The sequence below is a fragment of the Triplophysa rosa genome, linkage group LG12 (assembly GCF_024868665.1).
Source record: "Triplophysa rosa linkage group LG12, Trosa_1v2, whole genome shotgun sequence".
Classification (NCBI taxonomy): domain Eukaryota; kingdom Metazoa; phylum Chordata; class Actinopteri; order Cypriniformes; family Nemacheilidae; genus Triplophysa; species Triplophysa rosa.
Genome location: NC_079901.1, coordinates 8,570,892 through 8,587,082, shown reverse-complemented (window position 1 = coordinate 8,587,082; position 16,191 = coordinate 8,570,892). Strand labels below are relative to the sequence as shown.

General features: G+C 38.9%; 2 protein-coding genes across 2 annotated transcripts in view; both read left to right on the top strand.

Annotated features, from left to right (window-relative positions):
- Window positions 1-298: 298 nt before the first annotated feature.
- On the top strand, window positions 299-7,871 carry si:ch211-14c7.2 (uncharacterized). The gene is made up of 6 exons (XM_057348653.1): window positions 299-621; window positions 1,680-3,566; window positions 5,536-5,738; window positions 6,149-6,270; window positions 6,728-6,851; window positions 7,112-7,871. The coding sequence occupies exons 2-6, from the start codon at window positions 1,706-1,708 to the stop codon at window positions 7,238-7,240; spliced, it is 2,439 nt and encodes an 812-aa protein (XP_057204636.1). The 5' UTR covers window positions 299-621; window positions 1,680-1,705; the 3' UTR covers window positions 7,241-7,871.
- Window positions 7,872-9,128: 1,257 nt separating this feature from the next.
- kcnk6 (potassium channel, subfamily K, member 6) overlaps window positions 9,129-16,191 on the top strand; it is a 51,536-nt gene continuing 44,473 nt past the window's right edge. Inside the window, exon 1 of the mRNA XM_057348454.1 lies at window positions 9,129-9,734. Within this exon, the coding sequence (XP_057204437.1) occupies window positions 9,413-9,734 (322 nt within the window). The 5' untranslated portion in view covers window positions 9,129-9,412. The remainder of the gene's footprint in view (window positions 9,735-16,191) is intronic.

The following is a 16,191-nucleotide window of genomic DNA, read 5'->3' as shown; positions in this document are numbered from 1 at the left end:
ACAAACGAGAAGACAGAATGAATGATGCTCATTGGATGTCTAGTATACATCTGTCTATGTGTAGGTCACCATTGACCATATGTGACACAAAATCTTTAAAAACGAATATAAATCGGAAGGTGAAGGTGATTTCATCACTAGGTAGCAAATAACGGCGCTGAATGAAGGATTAAACGAGAAAGCTATAATGAAGTTGTGCGTGTGTGCGCGCGCTCCATTCGTGCGTAAGCGTAAGCATCGACAGTGTGCGTGCGCGTTGTACACGCTCGCCAATTGGTCAGCTGGGTGCACGCATGGATTGCGGAGGCTCTGCGTTTCAGAGAAGCAGCCTGCGCTATCAGAAGAAACGGGGGTGTAGCGTGATGTTCACTTTAACAGGGCACGAGGTGTACATGGGACACAACAGATTATATTAAAAATCTAGATTGGTCTGTTTTCGGAAATCTGGTTTTAAACTCAGTGCTGTCATGGATGTTTTATTTTCTAAACAACCCAAAATCCACATGAAGGTTAAAGGCAGATTTCTTCATCCCAGCAGCATCTTCACAGCGCACGACAGCTGGAATTGTGCGCTTCGTGACATCGCCTGTGTTTGAGGATAATGACTGGCACACAGTAAAGGTAAGAGAATACAGGGAATAAATGGCTGTTTGTGACGCGAAACGATGTTTTTTCTCATATCAAATTCATACAGATAATTCCACCTTCCTGATCATAGCGTATGTCAGATCTGTACGGGCAGGTATTAGTTAATGATAAATTCCTGATTTGGTGCAAGTGATGCGATCACGTATTATGTGTAGCCTACGTTACGCAGCGTCTTCTGATCATCATATGACAGTTTATGACATGAAAAATTAGAAATATGGGATGAAAAATTTCACAACCCAGTTCGATGTTTAAAAAAGAATATATAACTAGATTATAAAATATAATATTGTAGGCTATATGTGTGTATAATGAAATACAATATAATACAATAATGTAATTCAATTAATGTCTATAAGTCTTACATACATATTATTTTATTTTTTAATATGTGCATATTATATAAACTAGGGTATCACATTGTACCGTTTGTCAATAACCGTGATACTGCATATATATATATATATATATATATATATATATATTGTTAATTCTACTCATATCGTAATATTGTGAGACAAAATAGTAAGAAACTCTCTCTCCCTCTCTGCCTCCCTACATTTGTATTTTGAGTGTGATTTGTTATTTACAATGAATATTATGAAAATATTGTTATCGTGGATTCTTTTGGTCATGATAACCGTGGAGTCAAAGTAAGATATTGTGACAGCCCTACACCAAATTCAAATGAACCCTATAGAAATACAACATTTTATATAATACAGTTAATGAATAATAGTAATAATAACAGTGGTTATAATTTTATAATGCTATTTCCTGCATTGTGTGGCCTCATGTTATAGACTTTTATGCCATTAATATTAATTCCAGAATTCAAATAAACAGATTGTATAACTTATTATGAACTCTGTAGGATCCAGAATTTATATATTTTAAAGTTTTAGAGCTGGCATCTCTTTTGTAGCAGTAATTTGTGGAATTATAAATGCAAATATGATTATATTAAAATATGCATATTTAGTAAACACTCCATGGCTTAAAGATAAAAACTGTATTTTTACCCACCACAGCATTTGATATTATTCCCTGAAGAAGAATGCTCCAACAAAACAACAACAATAACCACCCTTGCTTGGATATGACCCATAGAGAGCTTTTGCATGACTGCAGAAGACCTAGTGTCTCCTTCACTAGTGCCCTTGAGTTTGGAGCTATTCCCCTCATTAAAGGCCTGAGAGCATGGGCTGTAAGTGGTGGCTACTCCAAAGCCAGAAGAAAGGCTGTTGCTGGACCTCGGGGACAGGGCACATGCCAGCAGCCTCCTGAAAACAGGGTGGGGCAAAGAGGCTGGTCAGGTCAGGTCAGCAGTGGCTATGGCCAGACACCAGAGAGTACATCTAGTACAACGAGAACTCCCGGGGTCAGGCAAGGTGGCCTCGGTGCACTCGTAACTGTGGCCACGCTGAAAGGCACGGAGGGGGGTGGCCGGCAGACTCAGACACGCTGCCTCTTTCTCAAAGCCCAGGGAAGAGGCAACTACATCTGCGCCGTGGAAAACCGCGGGGCTGGGATGAGAGTCGCAGGTGCACGGACTCACACTGTTATTCTGGAGGGGGCAAAAGAAAAAGTTAGATGTATAGGACCGAGGGTGGGTCAAGATGGGGCAGACGAAAGTGGAACGCTGAAAGCCAAGCCCAGGGCCATAAGAAAGTGGCGAAATTGCAGTAAATCAACAGGCACAGCAGAAAAAAAAACAAGTAAAGGGAAAATCACCAATTCACCTCGTGAGCCAGAACGTGATGACAAAAACAATACTGTGATCTCAGAGGAGTCAATTAACACAACACCAGACAGAATACCGCAATGCCAGAAAGAAGAAGATACAAGCCAAGAAGACACGACTGAGCTTAAAAATGACAAAAGGGCTCATTCACTCATATCAATGCATATTGTTGCACCCAAAAGCACGGACACACAAACCTGCTGCTCTTCTGCCAAACCATGTGCCAATACCGGTGAGCAGATCGAGGATGGGATGGCTAGTAGTCCATCCGATAATTGTTTTGAAAATTGTGAAAGATCTAGTTGTGCCAATGATGATCCACAGGGAGACATTGAGATCAGTAAATGTGATAATAACCTTAATGCAAACGATTTTCCGAATATTGAAAAGAGTAACAAAGACAGAAATTCATGTGCCGATGTGCCAAATGTACCATTTGTACTATGTGAGACTACCCTTGATACCTTTGAAATAAAACCGACCACACCAAACTGTAATACTGAGCCAAGCGTAGGCCACCCACCCATGAAAGCTTCCTCTGAGGATCCCGTCAACGACATTCATGAGAATCAAGATCAAGCATCCAGGACAGATGAGTGCTCACTGAACTGTGAGAATCAACATTCGGTGGAGCATCTCACAAACCCATCACAAAGAGGCGGGACTCCAGACGCAAGCTTTACAGTGAAGCCGGAGGGTTGCATGGGGCACAGATGCACTCCAGCGAGAGCTGCGAGCAACACCACTGAGAAGAAGTGGAAGCCTCCGATGTGCTCACCTCAGCATTGGGAGGAATTAGTTTCAGACCGCGAGAAACTTGAAGTTCAGCAATCTGAGAAATCCTCTTCGCGAGGATTTGGCACGTCAACAGCCGATGAAACTGTAACCAGTGTTCAGTCCCAGTCTAATCCTGCCCCTCCCACCACTGCAGCCATAGCAACAGCCATCCCAGCAGAGGTGGGGGCTCGAGGTGGAGACTTGCTGCCACTAGAGAACTCTAGTGACTTACCATCAGAGCTGACACGAGACGGGGACAAGGTGGCCACGTCTCTTGAATTGGGTGACGGGGATGAAGATGAGTTTGGGGCTTTCATGCAAGCAGGTGGGAAGCAGCTCTGGACGACCGGCTTCACTGAACTTCAACAGTCGGCTTCTGGAGACGATTACAACAGCGGTAAGTACACACAACACTTTCAACACTTGAAATACTTTTGTCACACGATGAAAGTAAGAAGTTCTCGGCATGTTTTGTGTTTGCATGAGCAGTTCTAAATAGTCTGATTTGACCTGGATTCCTGTAGACCCCCTCGCCTCCTCCGACCTCATGTGAAGATATTAATTATTTAAAGCACTGCTTGGAATTCCTCAGCCCCCCTCCAAACTCCACACCCTCCCTCTCTCTGTTGCTGTGTATAAGCCTAAGGCAGAAGGCAGCATTAAACAGATATGCAAAAGCCAGGCCAGCGGGACGAAAGTGGAGGCCAACCTTCAGAATGCTTTAGGCGTACTGTGTTTGTCTTCAAAAGAAAGGACAAGCACAGTAGGACTTATTCATCTTGCACATCATTTTGGGTCAGAACCCAATGCTTCTAACCGTTGTATGGGGTTTAAACTCTACGAAAAGTGGTTCTTGGCTTGTAATTATTTACATTTATGCATTTGGCAGACGCTTTTATCCAAAGCGATTTACATTGCATTGTACTATACATTTGTTTCTGACTATGTGCAATCCCCTGGGATCGAACCCATGACCTTGGCGTTGCTAGCGCCATGCTCTAACCACTGAGCCACAGTTATTTCGATGTAGAACCATATTTTTAAAGGTGCAATACAACACCTTTATCAAATGTTGCTGTGTAGAACCATAAGAGGTGCCATATAACACTTTAATTTCTTCAATAAAATGAACAGTGGTTCTTTGGCTCGTAAAGAACCTTTAAACGGCTTTAACAGGTTCTTTGTACGGCAGTGGTGCTATATAGCACGTCAGTCATCCCAAAGAACCACTGAAGAACCGCTGGAGAACCACTGAACCACCAAAATATGGTGCAATACCGCACTTAAAAGCAGTTCCCCTATGATAACAAGCCAAAGAACCACTTTTAGTGCTATATATTTTATTCTAGTAGACCCACAGCTTTATTAGGTTTTAAATGAATACATGGCGCTATAAAAAATGTTATGTTAAAATACAACATAGACCATGTGTGGTTCATATTTGTCATTTACCTTATATTCAAAACATTTACTAAAAAACTATTATACAGGCATGGTTAAAATACATGCTTATCTTGAATAAATATAAATGTTTGAGGTTAAAAAACAATGAACTGCATATTTTATTCTTATGGGTCCGACAGACTCAAACACCACACAAGGGTTAAATCTAAAACCCAAATAATCTTCTGTGTTGAATTTCATTTTTGGCAGACAGCCTTTAACACTAATCTTAAAACTGTTCCCAAAATGAGTAAAAATCAGGTGATCCAGGTAGTCAAGCTGAAACAGGTTTAGCTTTTGTAATTAGGTCATGGAAGTAGATCATTTCACATGACAAGCAGGTTATCGGTGGGAGACGTTTACCACAATAGACACTGGCGCCAGATTTTAAATAACTTGTTGGACATTCTGTTTACAATGTTTAAAAAGTGAAGTGAAGACACTTTCATCACCACCTGTCAGTTATTACACATGACATTAATGCAGTGAAAAGTTGCTTGTGTTTGTGAAAACATTTCCGCAGCAGAAAGCAGAACTTCTTTGCATTAGCATAACACCTACTCTTCTTGTTTCCTGTATGTGAGCCAAGGATATTTAAAGCGATATTTCACCCAAAAATTCATGTCATCATTTATTCACCCTCATGTTGTTCAAGACCTGTAACACTCTATGTCTTCATTGGAACACAAAAGAAGATATTTTGAGAAATGTCTCTGTGGTTTTGTATCCATATAATGGAAGTCAATGGAGCCAATGTTGTTCGTTTACCAGCGTTCTTCAAAATATCTTCTTTTGTGTTCTGCAGAAGAAAGTAAGTCATACAGGTTTGAAACAGCATGATGGTGAATAAACCATGACCATTGTTTTGGGGTGAACTATCACTTTAACTGTTCAGACTTACATGAACCCTCATCTACTCTCAGGAGATCTGAAGAGTTGCACTGATGCAAATGAATCTACATCCTGGCAATCTGATTGGACGGGAATCCATCCATTCCAGCAGTCAGAGAGCACATGGGTGGCCTTCAGTCAAGAGTCTGTGGAGCAGAAGAAAGCGCCCGGTGGCCAGTGGTGGCCTTCTACTGTAGACAAACCAAACCTTTTACTTTCTCCTATTCATGATGTGGTATGGATTCATGCTTCTGAATCATAATTTTCATACATTCAAGTATTTTAAAGACACTGAAAATAATCCAGTAAATGATAATCTACAGCCAGCTGTTTCTCATAAGGGTTTGTTTTGAAATAATGACCGAATACATATGCACAATATAAATAGAAAACAATGACTGTACATTATCCCACTTATACAACATATCAGTTTATCTATCAAAACTATTTTGATCAATCAGAATCAAGTAGAGAGTGCTATGTAATAAAATAAAAATTACCTGCTCATCCTCCACAAACACCATTGCCTTCTTTTTCATTTATTTCTCAATTATATCAAAACATTAATGGTTGGTTAAAGCCAATCTCTATTATCAGCGTAGTTCCTCTAATATGCTTCTTTTGTGTTTGTGTGTTTGCGTGTAGTCAAGTGTGTTTCAAGAGGCCTTCCCTTCAGAAAAGCCCTCCCGTGAAGATCCTGATGACATTCCTATACTAACACAGCTTCTGCAAGGACCAGATGGAAATGGCAATACAGGGGATAACAGGTATGTAGATAAAGGATACTGCACCCGTTTTATTTTTTTATGGTTATTTAACTATATGAAACTACAAATCATTGTTTAGAATATGTAGTGTAAAACAATTGTTGAATACGATTATCTTCTACTGCCATCTTGTGGTCAATAAAAGTCACTACAGCAACGAATCAGATCAAATGTGGTGGAGCACAATGAACCAACTGTTGAGCATTAAATTCTCGATTTTATACTCCTGTTAAGGACTGACAAATCTTTACTTGAGAATTACACACACAATAGGGGTATAATTTGTGCGTGTTAAAGGGATAGTTCACCCAAAAATGAAAATTCCGTCATCATTTACTCACCCTGAAGTTATTCCAAACTCACGTAAATGTATTTGTTCTGTTAAACTTGTGACGGAATTTCATTTTTGGGTGAACATTTCTTGCTGCAAAGTTAATCGTCGCGCTTTAACCCCAAGGGAGAAAACCCTACTTGATGGCCTACAGGATCTGGACCGGATGATTGGTCTGAAATGTAAGAGGGCGGAGTCTCTGTCTTGTAAACTTCTCCTTCAGTCATTGCATTTGCAACGTCCCAGCTCTGTGAGTTTGCATTACTTCAGCGGTTGAGATATTTGAAACCATTGCAATAACGTATTGTGAAAACACTGTGAACTCGACACCGCTTGTAAGCTTTTGCTGCATCAGACACATCACAATTCTTGGCAAACTTGCAATGGTAATAATATCTATAAGATACTATAAACAAAAAATTGTTATTCAAGAGAATTTGATATAGACAACAATTATACACAAATGATTTGTTAAATAATATAACACACGATCGTTCTTCTTTACCTCAGGAATGTGTGACGGTTCGAGTAAAGGGCAGTTCCAGATTTTCTCCAAATCTCCCAACGTCCAACCAGCAGTTGGCTGCGAGTGCTAAAAGAAGACTGTCTTATGACTTTAACAGAAATATCATGACTTAGTCTCCATATCTTCTGAAACACCTTTGAGCGATGCTTCCCTTAAACAAGGAAATTCATAGAAAAGGAGCAATTCATGTCGGAAAAACTGAATAACTGCTTTTCCTGCATTGACTTCTGTTCATAGTTCATTTTAAGTGTATTTCTCTTTCAATGTCCATTCTCACAGTAGATTCTGTTTTCTCATTCAGCTGTGTATCCAGAGACACCTATGTTTAACCACACTTTTTAGACCATTGGGGGTTGAGTTAGGACAAATAATTGATCTGATAAAAAAACAGATTTGGAAAAAGTGGAAGAAAATGTCTGCAGGGCTGACTTTGGGTGAAACAATTTGCTTTCCCAAAATATTGTTTTATTACGTCCCCTGAAAAGTCTCCTTTCAAAAAAAATGTATTTTCACACATGATATAGTGGTCCCCCCTCAAAAAGAAATCCATTTTCCTGTTTCCACGTATTATTTTCTTGTGCTTGATGTGCTAAATATGAAAATGTAGTGTGCCATTTTTAACTAAGGGTGAACACCTACAAATAGAGACCATATTTTCAGAAGTGTTTTAAAATCAATGTTAACGTTTTAAATGGAGCCTGTAAGCTTGTTTGTTGATAAATGTAATTAAAAATCTGGAAAGGACTTGTTGACTATCAGAATATGATTTCTTATATACTTTTCATAGTAATCTTAAAGACTGTACAGATAGCAGCAATAGGTTCTGAATGCTAAATAATTTTAGGCAGACATTTGTATTTGGATATTGCAATGATAAAGTAAAAGTAGCATTAAAAATGTATACTTCATAAAGGTTATGTAGCTCATTTTGTGGTCTGAACATTTAAATCATTTAAATCAACATTAAAAACATCTCCCTTGAAAAGAAAAGAAACATTGTCAATTAATTGGCTAAAGGCAAACTTTGCCTTATCAGACTGACTTGCTCCTTATGTACAAAGAAAACAGTTTCATTGTCTACAGCTTATCACACTGCTGTCCTCACACAACCCTTTGAGCACAGATGGCAGTGAAATATATTTACTAAAGTAAACTGGAGGGAACTAAACTGTTTGGACAGAAAACAGTGACACGTGACTCTCCCATCCCTCATCATAACAAACTCCATTAAGAGTTTCTTTGTTCTTCTTTTGCCATTATTTTTTATTTCACCAGATGAATTATGTAAGATGCAAGTTGAAACAAACACACATTGGCATCTTCATTTTCTGCTCCATCTTAAATAAGTGTACTGTAATATTACCATTTGTTGTTCTGAAGCAGTGGGTGGAGATCACAGATAATTTGTCAAAACAAGTGACAAAAATGATCCATATTTTAAATTTGTTATATCGCTGCTGTCCTGCTGAAACCTCGTATCTCCATATTTCCTGATTTTTATTTTTTGTCATTAATCATTATTATTAGTCACCTTCTATGTTTGTCACTGGGTTTGGCAAATGTCTAACCAATAAAACGTATTAAAAAGTGCTTTACAACTTCGACAACAGCGTATGTAATCATTTGCGTTCGTTCCATTTCCTGAAAAACAACAAATTTGGACATCTGAGGTTTCAGAAGGACCATTACCATTAAAACCATTACAAACGGTTTTAATATGTGGTTTGGGTCTTATTCCAGTAAGAGAACATGTAATGGTGTTCTATGGGTTCTAATACACCAGAGAACATCCCAGCACATTACCAGTAGAGACCCACAGAAACCCTTTTTGTTTCCATCAAAACCAATGCAATTCCAATTATAGGCCTTCCCATTGAATCCATTACGATTTCAGGGGATGGTTTAACTTTTTAAGCAAGGCACATGTTTCATATACCAAAATCACATATATTCTAACGGTTTCTATGGTTTTTGGCATGTGAAACACAAGTTCAATTCATTTGCTCCTCGTCATATGCAGTACACATTCAGCATGTAACTGCAACTATTTCATGTATTTCTCAAGGTGTTGATGAAAGTGCTTTTTTAACCCGAGGTTTGTTTTGCACAAAGGAGGAAACCCACAAAGCATCATTTGCACCCATGTGATCAAGTTATTTCCTGGCCAACTTTTGGTAGAGGGTGGAGGAATGTAAAGGGTGGAGTTCAATCAGTCGTCCAAATCACTAAAGTCAAAGCTCTGACACCGAGGAAGTGCCGGTGCTATCATCCGATTACTTACAAACATGATCATGTCCGCGGCACTGAAGTCTTGCTTTGTGCTCATCGGTTTCATCTTGGCATACATGAGTTATTTGATATTGGGAGCGCTTGTTTTCTCTGCCATCGAGCGGCCCGTCGAGGAGAACCTGAAGTCTGAGCTGAACTCCCTGAAAGCCGAGTTACTCAACCTGAGCTGCATCAACGCCACGGCCTTTGAAAGTTTCTTAGAACGAGTTTTGAAGGCGAACAAATACGGCGTGTCCATCCTTGAAAACGCATCGCTTCGGACGAACTGGGATTTGGCGTCGTCGTTGTTTTTTGCCAACACGATGGTCACGACAGTGGGTGAGTTTTACGGTAATAAAGTATCACGGTCATGGATGTTGCGCGTTGTTTGATGTCACGGATACTCGCGTTTAGCAGACGCTTGTAATGTAATGGTAGCCTATGCACAAGAATAGTTGTACAAAATGTACAAAAACATCAGATGTGCTGCAGTACAAAGTTTCAAAGTTCGCCAGCGCTGTACAAACTTATGGCGAGCGCAAACAGTGGAGAGTGGATATGCTACTTATACTCTTTATGAAATGGACTTATTCTTTCGTTATATGTATATAAAGGCATGAATGTAGGATTTTGGTCATTTTAATACTGTAACTTATCAATCGTTCTGACAAAGAAAAAACGATAAAGCGTCACAGAAATTCTGGATTTAATGGTTGTAATGGAAATCGTATTGGTTTTAATGGAAACTATAATGATGTGTGGTATTTGCAGCCCAGTGTATACATGATGTCCTCGAGAGCTGTTTATTAAAAATGCAAATAGGGTCATAGGGTTTTTACCTGATGGAAACATAAAACCAAATGCTCCCGTGGTTGAAAGAGGAAGTGGTTGTAGTTCGCAAAACTAAATTTAATTTCATAATTGATTCCCCCTGATGTCATTGAAAACCTGTATGACTTTCTTTTGCAGAATACAAAAGAAGATATTTTGAAGAATGTTGGTAACCAAACAACAACGGGCCCCATTGACTTCAATTGTATGAACACAAAACCACTTTCTCAAAGTGGTCTGGTGTTCATACAATTGAAGTCAATTGTGTTCATACAATTGAAGTCAAAAGACATTTCTCAAAATATCTTCTTTTGTTTTCCACAGAAGAAACAGTCATACACAGGTTTTGAATGACATGACGGTGATTAAATGATGAACTATACCTTTAAAATAAGTCATGTTTTGTGTGCCGGTCAAATGTCATAGACAGTTCCTCTGTAAGCTTCAGTAAACATAGGTGAAAGTTCACAAGGCATTTTGGAGAATTTAAAGTATCTATGTTATACTTGGGAGTATTTTTGGGGTTGTTTTAAAATATTTTTTTCTGTCACGCTGACAGATGACTATAACTATTCCTGAGGTTGGACATCAGAGCTTTGTTTGCCTTAACTTTCCTTCTCAGTAGTAAGTAATAGAACCTATTTCTCCTCATAAAGCTTTCCATTCATTGAGCCTGTTAACCTCAACCGCTGACCTGTTCTTTGTATGAAATTACACAAAATTGCAGTAGGGGTTCAATCTTCAGCTGGCTGGCAGGAGCTGCCACTGGCAGGTCACGTGACCCGGCACTCCCGCCACTGGCAGGTCACGTGACCCGGCACTCCCGCCACTGGCAGGTCACGTGACCCGGCACTCCCGCCACTGGCAGGTCACGTGACCCGGCACTCCCGCCACTGGCAGGTCACGTGACCCGGCACTCCCGACACTGGCAGGTCACGTGACCCGGCACTCCCGACACTGGCAGGTCACGTGACCCGGCACTCCCGACACTGGCAGGTCACGTGACCCGGCACTCCCGCACTGGCAGGTCACGTGACCCCGCCACTTAACAGCTAAACACAGCCAGAAGATGCGCCGATTTTCACGCGTTCCCACAGCTCTTCTGTATAAAATTTATAATATTTTTTATCTTGCATTTGTTTATATGGATGTCAAGCTTGTCCATGAGAAACATGTTGTGTGGAGGTTTTGCGTTTTAAAGCGCTCAAAATACGGTGAGAACAACTGGCAGGTGGGCTTGTACTGTCAGCTAAACAGAGCCAGAAGATGCGCAGACTTTCACGCGTTCTCGTATGAAGGTATTTTTGGTGCAAAACTACTGAGCACCTGTGAGAGTGGAACTTGTAGTTGTAAAGGTCGGCCACACATGTGTATCAGTAAATTTGTAGTAAAATTTGAAGTTGCAAACTTGTAGATTTTTTTTCTCCCCGCAAACACAACACAACAGTTACACCTTCTTGAATCCTTCAGTGCAAGTGCACAAATCCATTCTACAAATCACAAACTGAGATACTCGTGCACTCACATTTTTTGCTACAAATGCTGCAGTAAATATGGTGCAAAACACATTCACACACCTGCACCAAAAGACGTGCGTTCACAGACGAGTTTTGCACATCCGCAAACAGTATGTGAATTCATGCAATGAGAGTTGAATGCTTGTCAAATATTTTCTCACAAATTAAAGGTTTTATTCTTGCACATTGTTCTAGCACAAACACAAGACATAACTACAACTGCTTGAATCTGCTGCTGCGAGTCTCTGACACAAGTTCGCACACACTTCATTTTGCACCACATATCTGTGTGAAATATGGTGCAAAAGTGATTTGTGCATTTGCAGCCAAACGAGCTAGTTTTGGCGCCCAGCAGGTGGCGCCCTAACGCGCAAGTGAAAAACTCGCGAGAATCATCCGAGCTGCTTTATTTTCCTGAAATCACTAATCGTAATAGAGTACATTGGTTTAGTTTAAATAAGTGTGCTGGTCAGCTACGTTGACAATCCCTTATGAAAATTACAGGCCTACAGTTAAACAAACAAAACACACGTTTTTCTTACAGTTAAAACAACAACAAAAATATGGTTGCTGTAGTAAAACCATGATTAGTTTTCGTAAGGGATTGTCATGTAGCGGACCAGCATATTTATTTAAACTAAACCAATGTACTCAGAGCCGATCCTGCCTATACGCAGACTACGCAGGTTGCGTAGGGCTCTAAACCACCAGGGGGCCCTTGAGTACCGAATCAAAAACACTATTGTAAACAATTAAGACGTTATTTTTATAATTTGTGGATCCAACTTTAGAGGCATTATTTGGAAATTTCCTTTTGTACTTAATTTATTTAATGACTGTGACATTCTGGACATCAGTGCGGGGCAGGGAATGACATGCGCGTGATGTGCTGCTGATGTCCCTTGCCATGGTTTTAAACGGCGCCATCCGTCTGGAGCGAAAAAAAGGTAAACGCCAACAACGCAAAGTAAAAGAACAAGAGGCATGTGTTTTCATAGTATTTTAAACTCTTGTTTAGTTTTTGCCAAATTATGCAAGAACGTATTTACAAATTAAGTATGGACACACTTAAGTTCGTTGCTTGAGGTTGGACTTTGATATTCGTGAATTTAGGGACCGTCTCCAATGTTACATACACATTAATACACGTTTCTAACTTCCGTAGCATTTAAAGGGGATAACTTAGACCACAAAACCAGCTCTACAGTGTTCATGTGGGTGTCAGCTATAATGCACACCTTTTGATTTTTTATATTTATTACAGCAAACTGTGAAGTCATAAGTAAATATTGCCATGTGTTTTGCTGTGTATATTATACCCATCTACTATATGGGTTCCTTCAAAAGATAAATATTTACAGCTCAATAACATTTAGAGGGAATGATTTACAAGACTAAAACAACTACATTGTTCATGTGAGTTTCCGCTATAATGCACACCACTGCAATCCACTGCATTTGGTTTGCCTATGATAATATGTAAAAAAAAATAGAGAATTATTGATGTGTTTTCGTATACTTGGCTTTATTAAGTAAGCTATATTTATCATGCTTTATTTTTGTTAATCACTCATTTGGTTAGAAAAACACACCACTTATAATTATGCCACACCACATAACGTTATAGTTTTTTTTACAGCTAGATGGTTCCAAGCCACGTGTTAATTAAGGAAAATAATAATTTACATGTCAAACAAAATGTGAACTTTATTTTAGAATTAATTGTTCTTACTGTCTGTTTAATGTTTTTTTTATCTTTCAGTCTTTATTCGTTTAAGTGTGTTAATTGATTTATATGTTTTATTTCTTATAGTCTACAGCTATGTTTATATCTAGTTTGAACTATTATGACAAGGGCCCTTCAAAAAGGTTTGCTTAGGGCCCCCAGATGTCTAGGTTCGGCACTTGTACTCTATTATGATTAGTGATTTCAGGAAAATAAAGCAGCTCAGGATGATTCTCGCAGTTTTTCACTTGCGCGTTAGGGCGCCACCTGCTGGGCGCCAAAACTAGCTCATTTGGCTGCAAATGCACAAATCACTTTTGCACCATATATATCACACAGATATGTGGTGCAAAATGAGAGTGTGTGCGAACTTGTGTCAGAGACTCGCAGCAGCAGATTCAAGCAGTTGTAGTTATGCTCTTGTGTTTGTGCTAGAACAATGTGCAAGAATAAAACCTTTAATTTGTGAGAAAATATTTGACAAGCATTCAACTCTCATTGCATGAATTCACATACAGTTTGCGGATGTGCAAAACTCGTCTGTGAACGCACGTCTTTTGGTGCAGGTGTGTGAATGTGTTTTGCACCATATTTACTGCCGCATTTGTAGCAAAAAATGTGAGTGCACGAGTATCTCAGTTTGTGATTTGTAGAACTGGATTTGTGCACTTGCACTGAAGGATTCAAGAAGGTGTAACTGTTGTGTTGTGTTTGCGGGAGAGAAAAAAAATCTACAAGTTTGCAACTTCGAATTTTTACTACAAATTTACTGATACAGGCCGGGAGAACAATTAACGATTATGAATTAAATTTGATCATAACCGCTAATCTGTTATGCTGAATCGTGCTGATAGAATGCGTGTAGTGACGTCGCCACTCAGGGTTAGTCACTCGGTTGTGATTATTCAATTCAATTTATTTAATAATTTTAATTTAACAATGTTAATGGTTAAGTGGTTAACAGCTGAAGCTGGGGGGTACCAAACGAAAATGTTTTTCAAGTCATAGCTTAGTCTCTTGCGTTACCAAGGCAGCGAGTGACGCGTGACACGTATTTGCGTTTACATTCTAAAAAGTTCAATTTAGGCCTACATACAGGCTGGCCCAAAGCAGTTGAGCGATTAAGCAAAGCAACGAGAACGGTTCGGCGCGATTGTGGAAAAGCACTAAGATTTTATTAATCGTGTTAAATATTTATACACTGGCACCTGCCATTGATAATCAAGGCTGCACTGGAGATAGTTCAGAAACAATGAGAGAAATGCTGAGAAAAAAATAAATGAAAAACTAGTTTGGGTTATTATATGGATGTTTTAAAATGATGAAAAATAAGTTTTACAGGAAAATATATTCTTTATTAATTAATTTAAACCACCAACAGCGGTTGCAATTAGAACTAAGTTTTATCCTTTGTGAAAAAACGTTAGGTTAAAGTAACACAAAATGTTTTGTCACAAAAATAACGCAGTAAATGTGTGTCTGTTTGTGTGTCTGTTTTAACAACCATTTTTAGAGTGCACAGTAAAGAAAACCAACGTATAAAAAAAGCAATGGAATTATAAGGTTCGGGATGTATAGCCTAATACTTGTTGTACCCTATAGCTATTACTTAAAATAAGATATATCCACAACAAGCTTACAATATCCCAAGTTTCTGAATCGAAAGCATGCAGTGTGTTGGTAAAAGGACACAAAGTTTTTTTTAGAACAAAAGAAGCTACTTTAAGATCACGTAGAGCGAACGGAAAACGCATTTGTTGATTATATTTGGAGAATAGCTGCAATTAATAGGCCTGTGTTGTTTATAGTTTAGTTCAATTTTTTGACAACAAAAAAAACAACAACACAATAGTAGTAATATGTACAGCCATTTACATAAATAAAAATATAAAGCAGATTGTTAAATTTACATTTATTCATTTGGCAGACGCTTTTATCCAAAGTGACATTGCATACAAGCATTAGTATTCCCTTGCAATCGAACCCACAAACTTTTCCGATGCTAATGCAATGCTCTTATCACTGAGCCACAGAAACATTATTTAACAAAAATGTATAACCCAAGTAAAATAGTGAGACACGGCCAATAATTTTAGCAAAAAAAAAAACTTTTTTAACAGACTATTTTAATGCCTATAGCATAATCTTAATGGACCAAATAAAATATTTACATTCACAGCAATAACATATTTTATTATGTCATAAAACTACAGTCCGGTAAAAATATCACGAACACTTAACGCACTTTTTAAATTTCATAGTTTAAAAGAACTGTGTTTTGACCAATGAACTATTACACTGTAGAAGTCTCAACAATTTTTATCTGACATTTCTTCTTAGCAGGAAGCCTGTAGTGCAAGCATTCATGCATGCAGAATAAATAATTTCTATGCAGGAGAGCTGTGGGAACGCGTGAAAGTCTGCGCATCTTCTGGCTCTGTTTAGCTGACAGTACAAGCGCCACCTGCCAGTTGTTCTCACCATATTTTGAGCGCTTTAAAATGCAAAAACTCCACACAAAATGTTGTGCATGCACAAGAACACATCCATACGAACAAACGCAGAATAAAAAATATTATAATTTCTATACAGAAGAGCTGCGAGAACGCGTGAAAGTCTGCGCATCTTCTGGCTCTGTTTAGCTGACAGTACAAGCGCCACCTGCCAGTTGTTCTCACCGTATTTTGAGCACTTTAAAACGCAAAACCTCCACACAACATGT